The 20976-nt window shown below is 45.5% G+C and overlaps 1 protein-coding gene across 3 annotated transcripts in view; it reads right to left on the bottom strand.

Annotated features, from left to right (window-relative positions):
* Nucleotides 1–15317: 15317 nt before the first annotated feature.
* The window catches only part of LOC118505511 (connectin-like), a 91162-nt gene continuing 85503 nt past the window's right edge, over nucleotides 15318–20976 (bottom strand). For all 3 annotated transcript variants that reach the window (XM_036041410.1, XM_036041407.1, XM_036041408.1), the window contains 3 exons: nucleotides 18706–19618; nucleotides 18405–18621; nucleotides 15318–16888 (listed from right to left, as the gene is read on the bottom strand). In XM_036041410.1, coding sequence (XP_035897303.1) covers nucleotides 16422–16888; nucleotides 18405–18621; nucleotides 18706–19572 — 1551 coding nt within the window. In that variant the 5' untranslated portion in view covers nucleotides 19573–19618 and the 3' untranslated portion in view covers nucleotides 15318–16421. The remainder of the gene's footprint in view (nucleotides 16889–18404; nucleotides 18622–18705; nucleotides 19619–20976) is intronic.

The following is a 20976-nucleotide window of genomic DNA, read 5'->3' as shown; positions in this document are numbered from 1 at the left end:
GTGTGTGTGTGTATGTCAAGGGTTGCTTTGCTTTGACAGGTAATGGCGTCAAGCATGTCCACAAACAAACAAAAGCAAAAAAAAGGGTCTTTGGTTTGGTGAGAAGGAAGCCGTCGAGATTTGGAGAATATGGTAGCACTGGTAGCAGGCTCATTAATTGAGGTAAAAAAGAGGCACATATTTTAAGGTGGGAAAATTGTTGAAAAGCACGAGGGAACCACAAAAGAAGAGGAAAATAGTATTGCAATGCGAATGAGGTAAAGCCTTTTTTTTTTTATTCATAAAGAACGGCCTGGCCGTATTGCTGAGGTAAAGCCTTCTTTGCAAACATTTACGGTTAAGAATGATTGGAGGGAAATTAATGACAATAGATCGCAAGTATGAAAAGGATACAACGAAACAAAAAAATTGTTGGTTTACATCAAAAGTGAGAAGCAATAAGGCTAAGCCTTAAGCCTTTAGCTAAAAGCTAAAGTAAGAGCTTCATGTGTAAGGAATAGAGAGGATATAAAGCAAAGAGGAAGGTACAAGGAAGTTTTTTAAGTTCAAATAATCACAATTTAATCAAAGTTAAATCGAAGCTATTAAACTATGAGAGTTCCTTCTTGGTAACATGTACTTCGCACCTCAATATTACTAAATGTCTTAGTCGAGCTATCCGTTAAAATCTCCCATATTCAGTTATTGTTTCTTCTTTGCGTCTGATATTATGCAATTCTTAGTGTTTAACCAGTAAACTCTTATGCGACATACAAGCAACTTCGAAGGGGGTTATCCGATGGTATTTGCCGATCCATCGGAGCCGAACTCTCTAGACAGTACCAGGGAACGAACCCTGTGCTGAATGCCTGGCCGTAAGCAGGACTCTGTTGATTACACCAGTGCTAAAAATCAGTCTATCTGTCTTGCTACTGGCAAAATTAAGTCAAAGGATGTCCGAAACGAGCAGCCAGATATTTTTTAAGATGGTAGATTCAAACTTTTCTTGCCATACAGCCTCAAATCAGTATCTGTTATATTTGAGAAAAACTGAACTTGTGAAAAATTTTCAAGCTCATTTTGTTAATCAACCCCGTGTAAAAAAAAAGCAACATCCACAGACACACCAATTGCGTAAGGGAATCCGATCAAAAGTGATATTTTTGGACCACCGGATGCGCTCCCTTAGCACGAGAAATGGTACGGAAATGAACCCTTTCGCTACACAAAGGGAAACGGAAACCTTCCATTTCCCGATCCCGTACCCTGCCAGGCGATCGGACGATACAGATTTGATTCCAAACGACACACGCTATCGGACCAGAATACAGCAGACGGTAGCACTTTTTTTTCTGCTGTTGCTTCCCATCTAAACAGCGTCCAGAAAAAAAATGCAGAAAATAGACTCGGTCCATTCTCGGTGCCAAATGTTGCAGCTTCACTAATGATCCTCGGCAGTCGTTTTTCGGCACAGTCAGAGAGCCACGGCAGGGCAGGGAATCAATTTGACTTTCCCTTTCACTTTCGTGCTCGGCTGGCTGGCGCCACACGGCGGGAAAGTGTGCGGTATTCACCCTGCATTATCTTCCATTTTCGGTGATTTCCCGATTTCGCAGCGTGCCCGGTATGCCATCCTTTTCGCCCATTGATTTGATCCATTTTGCCCGATAAAGAAGCGCTTCCAAGCATGTAGGGTGATACGCAGGAATAGGCGAAAAAAAAAAAAAACGGCCACCCGGGTCCCGCAACCCGTTGTGTTGTGCTTGAAATTCATGTTTGGGATACGTTCCGTTACGACCCGGCAAAGGACGATTTTCACCGGGCGGTCGGGAGGGAGAGAAGGAAAAAACAAGAAGAAGAAGAGATATCTAACATCACCGACCGGACATCGGTCGTTTCGGTGGCCATCCATCTCCGAGTGCACAGGACCAGCTCGTGACGGCCGGCGGTGGGAAATACGGATGACAATTCCCTTTCGCTCTTCACCCAGTACTCAGGCCGGTCGTTAAGGGGAACGTTTTTATTTTGTTTTCATTCGAATGTGTTCCGGTCGAGCCATGTTTTTTTCCGGGTGCTTGGAAAATGCGTTGCCGCTGCCACTGATGAAGTAGTCAGTCTTTCTCGCCTCGGCACCATAGCTGATGGGGTGTAATTGATGTGTATCGTCTCTCGATCTCTCGATCTCGCACCACCGGAACAGGGATTCTGAAGGAATCTGCGGAACAAAGTACTTTCGGTAAGTGGATGGGTTAGGTTTAGTGTTTTAGTGATTATTTCCAGAGCATAAAATTTTACAAGCTAGCATATGAGCTTTATCGGTGGTGTTTGTCGAAATTTTCGTACTCAAGTGGAAGCATTTATTAGGCAACATCATTTTTCTTGAAGAGCACGATGTTGTGTTTTGTTGAGATCTAGTTCTATAGACGAGTGACCATGGTTATACTCGACATTGTCGATTTCATAACTATTAATTTTATTTATGATCAAGCTTTGCAGATAATAAATTAAAATGAATGGAAAACAAATAACACAATACTTACTCCCCAAATGAGATGAATTAATGCATCAGCCCGCATCTAAAACAAGTAAAACTTTTCCCATTATTGTGCGAAACCTTTCACCAAACTGCGGCAAGAAATTCAATGACCTCATTACATGCATCTCTCCGGCAGATAAAAATAATCCTCTCACAAACTCTCACACACACAATCTCTTGTGAGGGGGCAAACGTGCAAAACAACCGTACAGGATGCATCCGCCACATAAACTAGCATTTTTGTGCACCCACCGAAAACCAATTGACCTAAACTAATCGACCGGCTCACCCAGGGCTCACCCCGGTTCACCGGCACATAAAGCCATTTTCTTCCCGGATATGGCTGCTGCATAGAATTATCATTTCCGTGCAAACTTTTCTCCCAAACTGTCCTTCTGGTGTGTTTTGCTGCTGCTGGGGAAATGGAAACATCAGCACAAAACTTGTCCCTTACAGCATGCCCAGTTTCCGAACTCCTCCGGCTCCGGCGCCGGCTCATCCACGTCATTACCATTATCGATAAATTCTGATAAATTGCAGCAAACAACAGGAAACAGGAATTCGTTTATGGCAAATCACTGCAAATTTCCCGCTTGTTTGGGATCGGAGCCTTCGAGCTGCAGGAGCGACAGAAAAGGACACACACGCGCGTGAGCTCGCGCGAAAAAGTCATAAATTGTGTCCTTCAATAAAAAATCAAGACTTGGCCATCTAACCTGTTCCTGCTCCGAGCGAAGAAGGGATATTCGAACGAAGATGGGGAAGTCATCCAAATGGCTTTATTTATAGCGCTTCATTGTGCGTGTGCGTGTGGGTATTCTTCCTTTCTTTTTATTTTTTGCTCCGCTCAACAAGGGACCATGAATGTTCATCCGGGAGAGTGGGTCATAATCGAACTGGAATCACCCTCGATTCGGAGGGCATTTTTTCGGTTCCTTGCTGTTCGCTACAGTAAACTTCCCCCAGTCGTAAGGAGTACCGAGTAGCTGTTTGCTGTTGGGGGTTGGGACGTTGCGTGTCATCAGATGATCCACCCTTAACGCCGAGTGCTTACGCCGAGTCTGATGTCCCTTAACGCGAGATCGCTGACCACAGGCGTACCGTTCGGAAGGGTGACTGACGGGACGAGCTAAGGGGGATGATTTTATTGGAAAGCGTGTGGCATTTTTATCTCCTTTATTTGCTTGTTGTTTGCTTTCATTCGGACAAAAGGGGGAACGTAAAGTACCTTCGGCTGTCCTCTTAGCGTGCTCATGCTACGCTTCCGCTTGCAGCCCACTGGGGTGGAAATCATAATCAATCGGATTGACAAACGTAACGAAAGCGTGTTCCGTGCGGCAAACCCTCCGTCGTGTGAGTTCCGGTAAGAAACACACTCACTTTCTCTCTCCGGGCTAAACGCTTCCTCGCACGCCACAGTCCTTGACAGTGTCGGTGAACATCTCGGGGGACCGATGTTACACACTGCACTGATCCATTCCACATTGTACAAGGTGGTGACAGATCCAACCCCAAAAGGCTGTACTGTGCTGTTACACGGGGAATCGGGGTCGGGAAATAGGCATAGGCACTGGCACATACACACATACACACACACACAGCTACTCTTACATTGGCGCTGGTTTGACAAACCAATAAATGTGAAATAGTTATGGACGGACAGAACCACCGTCACGGGGTTCACGGGGTGGGTGAGTGGCAAGATATAACGATCCAACCCCCGGCCACTCTCGGCAGAACAAACAAACAAACAATCGGCCACCGCACCGGGACGTAACCAAGTACACATCTTTACGACGATGCTATCTTCTGCCTGACGTGACGGAGCCGGTTCGCAAGGACACTTTCTTCTCATTGCTACTACTACGGGGTTGCAACAGAGGGCAAGGTGAACGGCACGAGTAACGTTTGTTTGTGTGTTTGTGTGTGAGTGTTGGTGGCACAGTTGGCCAATTGAAAACAGCAGGAAATTCTGCTGCGAATGCTATATCAGCAATACGAAAAAGTTGGAGCAGGACGTTCATGGTGATGTTCAAACTGACCAACCACTGTCATATGATGTGCGGTTGGCGAAGTTTTCCGTGCGACACCATCGAAATCTGTTTTCAAATGAGAGAGTGAGTCTTCACTCACGTGTCAAACGATAGTACGGTTCTGAGTGCCAATGACGAGAGGATCAAAACGAAAGGAATCCTCAGTGTTTGTCACATTGGTTGACGTCTGTTCGGGCAGGCAACTGATCCTGCTTCGGCGAACGTGACGCTAGTAATGATGTGACGTTTGATTTAGTAAGCTAAAGAATAAGCTTCAATATTTGCAGTGTTTTGCAATTTTTTGTTGTTTCACTTTGTATTTTGTGTTTTATTGTTTTTAATTTTGTTAATAATCATAACTTTACATTAAAGCTTTCTCTGCAAATGTTAATGAATATTTTAAGCAATTTAATATTTTTTTTTCTGTTTTCTACTTAACTAAAGGTCCTGTAGAAGCCTCTTACAATCCTGTTAAAACACACTGAATGCTACGTGGTAAGCAAACATTTCACCACCAGTGTAGACCATCATCATCGCACGAACATCTTTTTCGGAAGCCGTTAGCGCGCTTCCCGTGCGGCAGTCAGTGCGATAGCCCTTCTGCAAGGATATCACCCAACCGAGCGCCCAGAGTTGTTGCGGTGTGTAGCACCATGTTCTCTATAATTGGATGTCTATTTTCTCAATAAATAATAAGGTTTGTTATTTGTTTATCTCGTTACGGACGGTGCATACCGCCACCGTCGAGCTGACTGTCTTTGGAAAACTATCTTACCCACCGGCAGATGCGACCACAGGAGGGCGCAGGACACATGTATCAGTTCGCACCATTCGCGCCGGGCCTGCTGAATGCTGAATCGCGTAGGCTTCTGTCAGTGTTGGTTGTTTGCTCTGGCAACTATCACCCAGCCGCTGGCGTTGTGTTTGATTTCGAATCGCAACCATTGTGTAACGGATCTCCCGTGAGACTCGAGACGACTGTGAGAGGCGACCATGTACGCATCCTTTGAACTACTGCGTGCTGAACATTTTTTACCCACGTTCCGAGCGCCTATCAACGATCCTTCCAAGAGCTCGGAAGTAGCTGGGAGTGGTTTGCTGCCCTTTCAGGGTGGTTAAAGTTGGTTATGAATTTTGCAACAGTGTTACAAATAGACTCAGCCAGCTGTTGCTTTGTCTATTCGCCGCGTGACGTTTTTGCAACTGACCGCAAAGGAAATCAATAGAGTCCTTGAGTGCGCACACATTCTTTGCGAACCGTATCTGGACACACACATACACCCACCCACAATCGTAACGGTGTGCGGGTGTGTATGGGAAAGGGAAATAGATTTCCCGGTAATTTTCATCCTTGTCCCTCACTTATTCCCTGGATTCCCTTTGTGCAGCTCGCCTCAGCCGTTCGCGTTGCTATGAGTCATTTTTGTGTTGAAGGCAAAAGTCACAACACTCGTGCCAGTCACAGCACCACCAGTTTATCGACATCAATTTTCTATGAACGAGTGGCGCGTTCATGCAAACCGCCGGGTGCAAGTGGGTCGGACCGGTGTCGATGGGATCGATTTTTTTTTGTTATTCTCATTTTCGTTCCGTGTTGTTGCTTTTGTTGCCCGGCCATTTTGCACTGCCACCTGCACAGCCAGAACGAGCGGCCGAGGGCCGGTTTTTGTCGAGTGGTGTGGAAAATTATCGGTGCATTTGTGATGCGATGCGGTGTGCCTTTTTGAAATCGGCATTTGTGGCTTGTACGCCGGCCGTGTGCGGTGAATGGTTGAGAGTTTTTGAAATATTTAACACGGTGTAACCGAAAGGGGCTAAACATTTCGTGGCGTGTTATGGCACGGGATGTTTATTTAATACTAGTAAAACATTAACCGAGCATGTTGCTGCCGTTGCGTTGAATAGTCTGTTTGATTGTCAAAGAACAAAAGAGCTTCCGGCGGTGGGCGCCGTTTTGTTAGGCGCGAAAAGCATCGATACATAGTGGCTTTGAGATGCGAGCAGCTTGTAAACTTTAATGTTTTCTAATGGTTTCGTGGTTTGGCGGATAATAACACAGGATCAGTGCAAGGGAAAGAATGTTGTCTAGTTAATGAATATCAATATTACCTAAAACAATACAAATTTTTGGTGCATTTTTAGTCATTTTGAGGTTACAGTTGGTGGTTGATTTCGACATTTCAAAGACGCCTACATGTATGCAATTTGAATGACAACATTCTTTCGAAATTCAACAAAACACAAATTTCGTTTCAAATAATATTTGAATCATCTGCTTTTTTCATAAAGAGGCTTAAAAACTGTCGATTGTAGAACACTCATACTCTCGTTCATAGCTAGAATTTGTTTTCCACACGATGTCCAAGCTATGCAAGGGTCTCACTCCACATTTGCCTTGAAATACATTGTCAGCCATACTCGGAAGTCCCTTTCTAGATCAGATTGGAACAAAACCACCAAAACCCCTAAACTGTGCACTGACCCTGTTGTAAATGCTTGCCATCACTAGCCGAGTGAAAAACCTTCGAAGAATAGTGTTCTACATTATTCAACCGGCAACCAAGATTTATGTTCACACTCAAAACCTAACCTTCTCTTCCATCAGGTTGTTTGGGTGTTGAGCGTCCGTACGAAGCGACCGTACACCGATGGTCGATGATTTTTCACCTTCACTGCTTTCAACTTTCCCTTTCCAACGCTACTTTTGCCCTCCCACACCCCTCAAGCTGAAATTCATCTGCCAGTAACATTACTCGGGCAAGTGCAAGACAATTCCAGCCCTGGTGTGAAAGGTGTCAAACGGAACTGAAGCCCGACGGCGGTCGTCTCGCTTTCTGTACGACCGGAAAGGTGCCCCAAAATCGGCGGAGCACCTCCGGCATCGTCCGGCAGCGAGCAGAAAATATGTTTCCTGTTGAAATGGATATTTCCACTCATAAACAAATCACTTTCCTCGAAACTGTAGTTCTTGCACACGAGCGTAGCCGGGTGTGTGTACTGGGATACGGAAAACACGCACCTATTCGCGACATTCCTCCTCGAGGACACAGGGTGTTCGTTTCCGCGGACGCTGAAAGGATTCCAGGTGCAAAATGGAATGGGGAGGGGGTCCGAGTGAGAGTGGTCCGTCCGGTTACAAAAAAAAAAGCGTATGCTTCCTGTCTGGCCAGCGATGATGACGACGGCGATGGCGACGGTGTGGCGTCATAATTCTTTCCGTTTCCGTTTCAAACCGTTCGCAGGCTGGTGTGTGAGTTTGAGCTAGCAGGCAACTGCTAGTGTATGTGTTGACGCGTCTGTATTAATTTTCTTTTTTCATTGGACACAGTTTTCACGGCGACACAGCAGTGAGCTATGGATACGAGAACGACGCAGCAGGTCTGGTTCTGTATGGGGCTGTACGGTATAGGGAAAGTAGAACCAACGAAAAAAAAGCCCCGAACCTGCGAGGCTCTAATCGAAACAGGAAACGGCAATTCTACTCCCCCCCCTAGCACCCACTCACATCCCACCCGAGCCACATCACCTGCGACCGCCAGGAAGTCTAATGACAAAAAACAGGGTTCCGAAAAATCGACGTAAAGCGGGTTGCATCGTGTGCATGCCGGTTCTAGTATTTTTTAAAAGGTTTTCCCTGTTTCGAAACTAATTTCCCGCAGCGTTTTGGAACTTTCCCTCCCTTGCTGGAATCAAGGGAGACGGAAGCGGTGAAATGGAAACGAGTTTGGACATAAATACTCACCTCCTCGGAGAAAAAAAAAATCGCTGTGAAAAACCCAGGAAAATAAGCGCTCCATTTCGCTGGTACCAGCGCATGGGCCAACAAAAAAAAGGAAGCGAAGGATATGTTTACGAAACAGAGCGGCAACATGATGGAAATGGTCAGCATGCGTTAGGGTGTGTGTGTGTGTACAAACACTTGCCCCATGCACATGCTGGGCATTTGGGGACGGTTAGGAAAAGCGGAAAAAAAAATTTCACTCACAATGCAGCAGCAACGGTTTTGTTGTTTTGAGCGCCATTTTTTTAAATAAAAGCTAACGGGGGGTTTGCTTGCCGAACGGGCCCGGTTAGGAGTAAATTTTGTAATGAAACAACTTTTCCGAGCTAGATGAATTTTGGTAGGCAAAGAGAGAGAGAGAGAGAGAGAGAGAGAGAGAGAGAGAGCACGGAGAGAGCGTACAACGGTGACCCAAACTAAGGGGAAACATATTAACCCCATGATGCCAATTAGCAGGCGGCGCGCATAATAAATGCTTTGTTGTTGGCAACTTTGTTCATTTGATTTATTTCATCCAGCGTGAACAAAGTCGTTGGCGTTCCGCTCATTAATGGTACGGCCCGGTGGTTCTGGTCTGGGCGGGGAAATGAGGAAAAACCCCGAGCATTATAGCACGCGGAAACAGGACTTTTTGGCTTTGGTTTCGGTGTAAGCTGGACGTAAATTAGGTGTGTCTAATAATATTTATCGATTTTAATGACTGCCTGGCCGAGTTTTCATCAGTTTAACAGTATAAAGTGAAATGAAATTATTTGTACTAGATTCAGCTTTCCGGAGGTCCTTCACAGTAGCCCGTTCTACCGATAATGTCAGGCTCAAAGCAAAATCATAAGCCTTTTGTGCAGCAGATTGCATACTTTTAGGCTACTTTTTCCACTTTGTGATCGTCGGGAGCTTACTAGCGCGAGCTAATGAAGCTTATCACTAGTTGCACGGTTCGTTAAGCCCACTTTCGTCCTTGGTTCCTTTAGCCACCTCATCAGCCCTTGCCGAGAATCAATTATAAAGTTATTTCCTGCACAAAAAGCCTATCGCTACGGTAGGGCCCAAATTGATCGAATAACAATCCTTACTCAAGCAAATTCACCAGAATCTATTCACACTAATCGGTCTGTAATTAACAGGTCTTTCGCTAGCAACAGTGCTTACCGGACGTGTTGAATCGTGGCCGCGGTCTTTATAGTGCTCTGAACTCGAACGCTCAAAAACAATTGCATCACAGCACTGTCCGCGTCACATAATGTGCGGATGAGCCATTGAAATGCTTCATCATGCTGTCGCTGCATGCTGAAGCGAGTTCCTTGTTGCGGATGTTGCCCACACCACCCAGGATGGCATAAGCCGGATAAAGGAAGAGTTAAAGGTAATTTAATCTGCATGGCTGATGTGGAAGAATGAACAGTGCGTATTTGTATGTGTGTGTGTGTGTGTGTGTCACATGAATTGGTTTGATCCAGTAGCTGGAAGCTATTTGTTCCCATTTGTTCCACCTTCAAGATGTTCTCTGCTTCGCTCCTGGATGTTGTTTCCTTAACAACAGACACGCTCACACATACGCAGTCGGATAACAGGATACAGGATTGGGTTCTACGACCAAGCAGCAGTTTTCCGGAAGGTAGCACTCTAGAACGGGAATTCAATTCAGCTATAATAATTCATCCATAACTCAATCTATCGAAGTTACCCCTGCACGTAGACGCACGTACACGCGTGCAGAAACACGCAAATGTATGACGTTGACACTGGCCCGGGGCCGGATCTTTCACTGCATCCTTGGAAGCAATTATCAGCCGCCCATATGCAAATGACACTGGGTTGGCTTGTGGATTTTGCGAACCGAGCCCGATGTCAGCAGAAATGCAATGTACAATGGTGCAAGTGATCGAAGAGTCAGCACGTTGGATGGATAATGCTCTAGGTGGGAAGTTTATTGGAAGTTTGGAAAGGTATTTTAGTGCTTTGTGTTCATTTGATGAAACCTCAGAAAAGTGAAATGATTGATTATGCACTTTGGTATGATATACTGATTGCACTAAAAGCTTGGTTAAGAAGTCTTCAATGATCTATTTTTACCTTAATTTTTTTACGAACCAATTTCGAACCAATTTTGAACACAAGTTTTAAAAGCGAATGTACAATAAAAGTACCGTTTTGTTTTTCTAAACGACGCTTCCAATATTTTAAAACCTTAACCAACTATTTTTCCACATATGTCAAAAGTGCCCCCTAGCCAAGCAAATGCAACGAGTTAAGTGCACTTCCTTTGCGATCAAAATCTTATCGATCGTTTTACCCACTCAACGCGCTCGCCGTCCAGACTGGCGTCAGAGTGGGCACTAATTTAGATTGCGCCAGAATGGAATCCATCATTTATTTATCCTAATGAAGGATAATTGAGATATCGACAACAGTTGGCGCTTTTCTAATGTCTTGGTGCTTGCGTGTTATCGGTTGCGAGAGTGGACGTCCGGTACACAACACTCACCTTTGGCTGGCTCGCAAAAGGCAGCCGAACGGAGTTGCAGTGTTGAAATGAAGGCAAATGCATTTTGGAAATAGAAAAAAAGGCAGCAAACTCTGTTCTGTTCATGGTTTGCTTTCCACCAGAGATGAGCTAATGGAAGGAATAAAAATAAAGTGGATTGTAGTCTATGACATGTGCTGACACTTGGGATACTCTTAATGGTGTATGAAGCAACAGAAGCAAGATTCTTTCATGATAAACCAAAGTATTGCTTAGGACAAAAATAGTAAAAGTGTGACCGAAATCTTATAAATTGGTGTTTATCGATCTAGGTATTTTAAATGAAACGATATTTGATTTCATGCCTTCAAGGAAGGATGAATGCACCCATATTTTGAATATTTTCCATTTACGCCTAAAAGTATGCAATTCGAATATCACTCTTTAACGTATTTAATCCGTTTCTAGTATATTTCCTTTATTTTTTCTACTTCCACTACAACAGACCTTCAAAGCAACACGTTTTTAATTGCAATGCTTTATCATTTCTGTAACCCCAAACAAAACCGTCCAAACCGGCATACAAACACACATAAACGATTGCGGCCCGTCGAAATCGAACGAAACAAATTGATTATTTTTTCATCGCCGCTGCTTTAGTAAAGTGCACCGTTTTGCTCGCACGAAACCACTTCGAATCGGTCACCACCAACAGAACAGACCATTAAAACACCTAATTTACAGCAAACGCAAACTGTTTTACACCCGTCTCCCGTATTGGCGCCCCGAGGCACACAAAAAAAAAAGGACGACGATGGGGGACGGTTATCAAAAAATCGTTCGATCGTCCCTCTAATGGGGCGGTGTAAAGGGGTTGAGAGGGGTCCGAGCACGAAACGAAGGAATGTTTTATCCTTTCACTTTTTGCCCTCTTCCAACCAACCGACATCCACACGCTGGGAGTGGATGACGCGGCCAATCCATTAAGATAACAGTCCAACGAACTGTGTTCTCCAACCCCCCAGCACTACCATCGGACGTGTGTCCCGCAGGAAATACCGTCCCGTATCACGCACGCCATCACGTGTTACTCCAAACACAAACGCGCACACACTCGCATACACGCACACACGTAACACGACCTCCAGGACCTCCGAATACATCGCTAATAATAATCATCTAAAACTATTATGAAGGAATGTCTCTTCACTCCAACCTGCCCACCCGGGACGCTCGTAGACGGGGCGTTCTCGTAGCTGACCTTAGTAGTTTCTTTAGAGCTTTGTAGTTACCTAAGTTTTGTGTGCCTTACCTCCAACGGATCGTAAGGGACGGAGAAACAACCTGGCAAGCGTGTTGGTGAATATGGGTAAGGCAGGGTTAGAACAACCCTTGGCACTACAAATTGATAGTGAACTATTTTGAGGACATCCCCGTCCTGCCCGCAAAAGAAAAGAAGAAGAAAAAAAACACTGCTGCCCCAGATACTAGAACTACTACGGCTAAATGGAGCTAAACGGTTGAGCCATAGCCGTTCCCTGCTAGCCTGATTCGGCAGCCGTACATAAACATAATACACAAGCGCTCCTTATGTGTACATATTAGAAACACTTCACTACCAACGATGACATAATCGCATAATCATTCCAAATACTCCATACTCTATTCCTAGAGCCCTTCCCATCCGAACCACCCGACCACCACCAACACCATTATCGACCGACAGGGTGCGTATCCCTTCCGGGATACGCACACCAGGCCGGTGGCAGGGTGGGACGGATCAGGGCGGTGGTACATCATACGACCACAAGACGGTAAAAGTTTTGCCGTTGTTTTTCGGTTACACGTAACTTCCGACCCGGCTGATGACGGCGATGATCATGATGCTTCTTCTCTATGGCAGCCATTCTCGCTCGGCGCATGACTCACTCGGTCCCCTGAACCGCTAACGAGAAACGGGAAACGATAAGGTTTGGTCGAAAATGAGCATTTTATGACGATTATTACCGTCAGGTTTTATGGGCTTTAATGGAGTTGTGTCAATGTTTTCCTCCCCCCCCTGGATGCGGGCGGCGTGGGGTAGAGCTGTCGAAGAAAGAACATCCTCTTTCGTCGTCGGCGTTAGTTTGGGTTTTGATTTCGATTTAACGTGCGCTTTCGAGCGGAGTTTTAGCCACACAGCGGGTGGGCAGCCGGTGGATGGCTGTACGTGATGATTTCGATTTTCCGAAAAACAAGCGCCCTGCTTTCCCGGCTTCGATGGGGGTAAAGGTTCTTGTTTTCGGGGATTGCTTTAAGAATTATATCCTCCTTTTCTTGCGTTGTTGTTTTTGGTGCCTTTCGTTTGGTTTTCAGAGTCAGAGTTTGAATCGTTTGCTAGCGAGAGGCGAGATGTGGTCGTTCAGCCAGGGTCAGCAGGACCTTGCGCGTGCTGTTGATTTTGGAAGGAGTTACTGAGCAATACGACGGTGATTGCTATGATAAGATGTCGATTCGAGATGGAACCCGTACCGAAGCTGCTTCAGAATCAACAGTTTGCGGTAGATCGATCGAAAGTTCAAGGTGAGTGTGGGTCCGTCAGGGTTGATGGTATCTAATATCTTTTATAGCCAACTTTATTGAAGGATCTTTATTGGGATGGATCTCTTTTTCATAAATCTACCTCGAGACAAATGTTGCTCTTCACAACGATGGTGCTACAGCGCTGTGACGTAAACAGAACACTCCAGGGAAGGTATCGTATTTGAAGTTTTTTGGTGAAATATTCAATAAAGAAAATGTAGTTGATTATCCTTTACTCCAAATGTAGATAATGCTACTTGTGGCACATTGCATACATTCAGGCGTAAATGTGGGAATATTAAAATGAAATAAAAACCAAACAGGTCTCGTTAAGCGAATAAATGTTTGATATAGATGGCAAAAGAAGTCCAAAAATAAGCAAAAATATACTTCAAGCAATTCAGAGCCGAAGTCGCTTCAATGATTTACTGCAATTTATCTCTAAAAAAAGTACTTCCCTTGTAACAACTATTATTAAAACTAAATTAAGCGTAAGCTTTAAACAAAAACGATTTCCAAACGAGCGAACGAACAATGTGATCTCCCCGATGGCTGATTGATTTTTTGATACATCTTCTGCAACATCAAACCCGCTGGCGGCTCAGGGCTCTGCGTTGCGAAATCAATAAGCTGCCATAAAATATAATAACACGGTCAAAAAAGATTCCGTTTGATCGTGGCCGTACGGATGCTTGCCGGATATTCGTACGAATGGCCCGGTTCTGGGTGAAACAAATGCAACCATCACTAACGGAAAAGAAATGGATCAAACGGGAGCAAAATATCAATCATGCCGGTCCGGGAACCCGTACCTCTTACGCTACAATCAATTGAATCTTTCATCGCGGCACCGTCCATACCAACCGGCACAAAAAAAAGGATTCTCGAAAGGGAAAAGTTTGAGCGTAGACGGCGAACGAGAGCGTAAAGCAAAAAAACAGCCACCAAAAGAAAAAACCCATTGAAAGATAGCAATCATAAACCATTTTTCTTCATTCAGGGTTGGATTTCACAAAGCGCTCCCACCGTTTTGTTCGTGGAACTGGTGGCCCACGAGATGAGATGGGAAAATGCCCGAATGTCCGTATGCAAGGAAAGTGATTGGATGAGGGGGCGAACGAACGAAAAGCGAAGGAAATCACCCACCCGTCCCGAAAGACCAACACCGCCAAAACAAGCAACAAGTGCCGGTAAACATAAATCAAACAGTTGTGCAACGCGGGCTTTCCGTTTCCACGAGGTTTTCTTTTTTTTTGCCCATCGAGAGTTGTGTCTCGAATTCGATCCCATAAACAGTCAATCGGACTCGCGGAAGATTGATTGCGTGTTGTAGTCAAGCTCTGTCTCCTTTTCTCTTGCTTTGGTCGTACTACCTCATCCCACAAAAAAAAATCGTATGCAAAAAAAGGGAAAAAGTCATCGGAAGGCAGAAAGTGATTGTAAATCGCGCTGGAAAATGTTTCCTCCCGCCCGTTGGGCGATTTATTTTGGACACACACCGAAGCAGGAAACATCTTGTCCGGTTCATCCTGCCTCGCTGCAGGAACGCCAACCAGGAGTTTATAAATAAATAAAATTCGACATCCCAAAACCGACAGTTAAATTGAATCGAACCATCCAAGGGTGGGGAAGCAAACGGAATCAATATTTCTGCCCGGGATATAGTCGGCCACCTTTACTGACAGCAAAGGATTCCGAACGATCAATCCTTCACGCTGGGGCGATGTTAGTGGTACCGGAAGTGAAGTTTTCCGTCCATTTTGCATGATCCGTGAAAGGAAAACTTTTGCCGCTTCCTGTTTGTCGATGTGATGGCGCGATGAAAGGCGAAACCTTTTTATTGCTGGTGATGGTTATGCAGCAACAGGATAGTTTTGAAATTTTTATATAATATTAAACTTGTTCTTTCTTTGTCTTGGAGATGCCATAAGAGGACCGCAACACACGTGTTGCTGCGTGTTGCTCACCTGCTGCTGCACTTTATTCACATTGCGACGACACGCGGCTTTTACAGTGTGGCTTGTTGGTTTCTTAAATGCGCTTCTTGCACCTTCTACTACACCCAGCTGCTTCACTATCTTATTGGTGTACAGTTCCATTTTACGAGACGTGTCAATGCTGCAAACTGTGGTTGTCACTGTCTTTTGGTTTGTTTTTCATGTTTTATTGACTTGGTTGTTTTATCCGTTCTTTTTTCGTTACTTTTATTTTCTTTTCTGTTTTCCTCCTCCGTGTGTGTTTTTACTCGTCTCTTATTTCTTATATCGTATCAGTTGCAAAGGGTTCCGTCTTCCAGTGTTTTCCTCTCTATCTTATGACCTATTTATATGTTTTCTGATTTGTTGTTTTGTTTTATTATAAAAATGAAAAAAAATGTTACTCTTGTTCTGCTCTTCTGCTTCACTCTACAGCACGAACACAAAGTTCGCCCACTGTGTCCACCGAGCAGGAGTGGATACTGCAAAATCGCTCATTCCACAGTGTGTCTTATGGATAGGGGAAAAGAATTTACGATTGTGACGGAAAAAATGCAACAAATGAGGCGCATCGTGTTGTAATGTGTGCATGATTGATCGTGAGCAGAAGTTTGGCGCACGTTGGCGATCACCACCGTTGCTAGCATCTACCACAAAAGTTTAAACCGAAAGTAAAACACATCCATTCCGTTCCCTCCAACGACCGATACGCTACTTATCTATCGTGTTCTGCTAAACGCTACGAAATAGGTTGGCAAAAATTGACCCTCACTTTCACTATATATTACATTCACGGTGAAGGGTGTTTCCGCTTCCGCTCTCCACGGTTTGTGAGTGTGTGTGTGCATGAATGGGGGATGAATGGTTTTTTGTTCAAAAAATGTACTCAGAAGTGAATGGGGCCGCATTACGTGAGCAGGATGTGTGGAGAGTGAAAGCGTTTCAGTAAAGGCTGAAGGAATCAATGTTGCTCGACGCGAAAGTGGAGTCATCCAAAATTGGATGACCAACAAAAAAAAAGATACCCAAACGAGCAAAAGAAAACACGTACCCCTCACGCTACGAAAATAAGTTACCACTTTCCTAGCACTTAACAGCTAAGAGCTCTACGCACTACACCGAGCCCGACGCACACTATCGCAATCAGGACCCTACTACTGCTGCTGATGCTGCCCCTATATCGGTCACCGGCTGCCGAGCTGTTCCAGGACAGATTGAACAAACCTTTGGATTCGCGCGGGTTCGGATCACCGGTCGGTCCGGCCAGCTCCTCCGGGCAGGGTAACTCTTCGCGGCCCAGCTTCAGTACGTTGACGGTCTGGGGAGGCTCCTTGGCGAGTGCATCATTCTCGCTGGCGGAATCGTCGATGTATTCACCGTTCTCGTCCAGCTGCCCAAAGTCGTACGCGCTGGCCAGTGATGAGCGGGTCGGTTCCTCGGGCGTCTGTCCGAGAATGCAGTCGATTCCTTTGAGACTTTCGCGCAGCTCCTCGTTACGTGTACGTTCGCTCAGGTCGTACATCCACGAGAGCCTACAGTCGCAGATGAATCGGTTATCTATGGTGAGGGGGAAGAAACATTTTCAGGGAAATGTTAGAATAAGCATGATTGCTTTTTTATTTAGTAAGCAGTTTTTTAATTCACCCTAAACCAGACAAAGAATATTTTTTCTTTAATCTCATATTAACTGACCTGCTCACAACATGAGGGACGTAAGGTAAATTGCATACTTTTAGGCGTTTCACGCAGCCTTAATTCATAGTTTTTACAGTAAGAAAAACTCTTAAAATATTCAATAATCTGCCAGATATTCATACGAATCAAACTGAGTCTTTAATGCAACACATCTGTTAATTAAACAATAATAACCATGTAAAAAGCCAAATCGTTTCACATTCCGCTTTCAGATACCCACAAGCGGAAGGACTCTGTTCAATTAGTCAAGCAAAACCGAGGAATAAAACAAAATCAATCAACCGCTTGACAAAATGCATCATTTTTGGTTTGATATTGTCTGATCCAATTTTCCGGCACTTCTTAACAACACACCGAACGTTGAAACATGCTCTGTTTTGTTCAAATGAATAACCAAAGAAGAATGGGGACCAGTACGCTGTAATGCTGAGCTCTCAACCATCCACGTATCGGGCTGCCCGTCCATCCCAACAACATTCCATTCCATCATGTGTGCCTTGTGGTTGTGCATGTTTGAAAAGAATCTAAAATACCGTCCAATCCCGCTTCGTCCCTTGAACGGTGCAAAATTGAATATCGGATAGAGATATCTTCCTGTGCACAGACACGAACGCACAAGCTGTAAAACCTTTTCATGTGTCAGCTGTCAGCAACAGTATCGACACTGCCATCGTAGGACTGGCTGGCGAAATCCACCTTTCATCATACACACACACACCCTGGCCGCATGAGCAAACCCAAATCCGAAAACATCCACTATGGCAACAGTTGTCGAACGATGGTCCGGAGATGAGCTTCGCCGAACCGATCGTGTATCGGACGGACGGACGGACGGACCATTTTCCGAACCATGATTTCCATTTCGGGTGCTCGATGGATGGAAAATGGTTCAAAAAAAAAAGTGTATGTGTGTGTGGGAAAGAATCATGTAGCCATTCGGGGCAAAAATTGTCCTCACATTGTGCCATCGATTTCGAAAGAAATCACTGGGTATCGGTATCGGTTGCAAACCTTTGCACTCGCACTCGCAAAGATGAACCGGGGGTAAACGCATGGGGACATGCAAAAGCCGTGAACACGCAGCCGAAGGACGGGATACCGAAAATCCAATCATATTTCGGTTAATCCAGCGTACCAGGCAGGGTTTACGACCGTTTACCCGATGAATGGACGATAAAATGTTTCGTTTAAAGTTGGCACCGACCCGTGCCAGTTTGATGATGGAGTCCCCACTTTGACAAGCTGCTCCAGCCATCCGTGTGCAAGGGAGTCGCCCGTTACGGTTCATTTTTTGTCGATATTGCTTCTTTGTCGGGAAAATATGAGATCGGTATGGGGGGAGGGGAGCGATTCTAGCGATGCTAAGGGAGATGCTTACCACGCAGCGACAGTAGCGCGCTGTTGTTCACCAGATTGTCCATCAGCGGGACGATGTGTCCGTGCGTCATGGTGGTCAGACGGTTTGAGTCCAGGTTGAGCAGCTGCAGCGCCGACACGCTGGTAAAGGTGGCACTGTCGATGGTCGTGATGCGATTGTTTTCCAGGTGCAGATAGTTCAGGCTAGTCAGTCCGTCAAAGGCACGCTCATCGATTTTCTGAGAATGGCATGGAAGCAAACGATACATGCGATACTGAGCAACTGCCCTCCACAAATAGGGTTCCGTTTCGCTTCAACTCACCTCAATCCGATTGCTGTCCAGGAAGAGCATCTGCAGGCTCCACAGATCGGCAAACACGAACGCGCCGAGATATTCCACATCGTTGTACGAAAGCTTCAAGATTTTCAGATTCTCCAGCCCCTTGAAGTACTCGCGTGCCAGCACCGCGATCTGGTTCGACTCGAGCCGTAACTCTTCCAGCTTGGTCAGCTCCTCGAATCCGTTGTCGTGCAGGTTGAAGATACTGTTGTTCGCCAGATTCAGCTTGATCAGCTTCGGCACATCCACGAACGCATCGCGGTCAATCTTCTTGATGTAGTTGTTCTCCAGCATCAGCTCCTCGAGCGATTTGTGGTAAGCGAAGGCATTATTGTGCAGCGTGACGATCTGATTGTTCGGCAGATTGAGTACGCGCAGCTCGGTCAGATTGCCGAACGCGAACGGGTAGATGTCGCTGATGATGCCGTACTCGATCGTGAGCGTGCGCAGCTTGTACAGGGTGGCGATCACGTCCGACGGGATGTACGTGAGGTTGCCCGATTTGCGCACGGTAAACTTCAGGTGTTCCAGCTCGGTTTGTGTGTGAAACGCGAGCCAATTGTTATCCTTGCGCGGTAGCTCCCCGTCGAAGATGGAGCAGGATGCTTTCTGCGCTTTGGCATTGCTTTCTGGCGTGCAGTGGCAGGCAAGCTTCATGTTGATGTCCTCCGAGCAGAGCTCCATGATCGGGGTCGTGATCGTCGGTGCGGACGATATGATCTGTGCCGATTTGCCTTTCCGTAGGTTGGTTGGTTTTTCGTAGCTGCGGGCGACGATCGTGCAGGGCAGTGTTGCCAGCAGCACCAGCATTAACCCTGTCAGGGTTCGGTCTGTGCTTATCGTCTTCATGATGTGGTTCCTTCTAGCAGTCGTGCGTACTGATGAAAGTTTCGTTGTGAAAAAAAAAAAGAAAAATGTTAAAAGCGTTAGTTTTCCAATTCAAAAAAGAGTCCTTAACGGGCCATCGGAGGTCCTAGAGAGAGATACTGCCGTAATATGCCAGCACCAGCACAGTTTCGTGTACTTTACGTTTCCACCAACTGTACAAGCATTAATTAATTTCGCCCAAAGCAACCATCAACGTCCACAGCAGTCAAGCAAATCGGATCGTAATCTTCTGCTATATTGCCATGCCCAATACCCCCTCCCCTTCTCGCATCACCGTTCCTTCCCACATGCGAGTTCCTTCGCTTCTCAGCGTCTCGGTACCGAAATCAAGGAGTTGTAGCGTTTCAATTAAAATAAACAAGATTTGTCGCATTTGTTTACCGAGCACCGCTGTACGTCGCTTGCACTAACCGAAATCGCATTTCGACTCGACTCCGGTGGCATTATTTCCCCTGCCACCCTTCATCCCTTAAAATTTAGAACGCAACCCTCTCGTTCTCCTCCTGTCCCTCTCTCATTAATGCCACCCCGGTACCAGCCAATGTGACAGTGAGCGATGCCGAATGCAAATAGACAAACATTTTAATGTTGCCCCGAAGCGCGCGCGCCCGGCCGAAAGAAGCTTTCAATTTACAGCCATCCCCCTTAAAGGTTCTTTGCTCGGGAAGGGTGAGTGTAGCAAAAAAAAAAGAACAAAAGCCATTTTACACTCCTTCGCGCACTGGCACGGGAAGAAAGGATCTTTCTTTTTATCTTTGATTGTGGTGCGTCGCGATTCGATTACGCCCTTTCCGGTTATCTCTGTTGATTCAGACCGGCTGTCATCTCGAAATGGTTTCGGTAAGGTACGGTTAACGCCCTGGGCATTAGGCGCACCACGGTAAGGAGAAGCCGGTAGAAGGAGTTGAGATGGGAGGATTGCGCCCTGGGGGAAGATATTACGTTCCCTTTTAGGGATTTATTTATTTCATTCGCTTTTTTTGTTTTGTTTATTTGTTACCACCCTCGTTCGATTCAATCCTATCAAATTAGCATCCGATTTACTTAAGCAATTTAGCGTGCTTGTGTCAAGCGGACTTCCGATAGCAGCTTGTAGCGTAGGTAGGAGATAATGGGAATTAGTTGCAACCCCTCAGTTGGAAAAGCATTTCCATCGGATTTTCGCCGGAGCGTTACATGAAGAGTTAGGTGAAGAAGTGTGTTTTTTTGCGTGACAGTTTGAAAAAGTTTAAAGTTCTCGGGGAAGCCATTCCTAGTGACATGTGTTCATTGCTGCTAACGATTCGTTCCAAATAAAAGCGGTTAAAGTACTACAGCTGGCATAATTCCGTAAAACGTTTTCCATCAACTCTTGATTCATCCTCA

Source organism: Anopheles stephensi, chromosome 2 (assembly GCF_013141755.1).
Source record: "Anopheles stephensi strain Indian chromosome 2, UCI_ANSTEP_V1.0, whole genome shotgun sequence".
Classification (NCBI taxonomy): domain Eukaryota; kingdom Metazoa; phylum Arthropoda; class Insecta; order Diptera; family Culicidae; genus Anopheles; species Anopheles stephensi.
The sequence above is the reverse complement of the archived record's forward strand: the minus strand, read 5'-3'. Positions and strand labels throughout refer to the sequence as shown.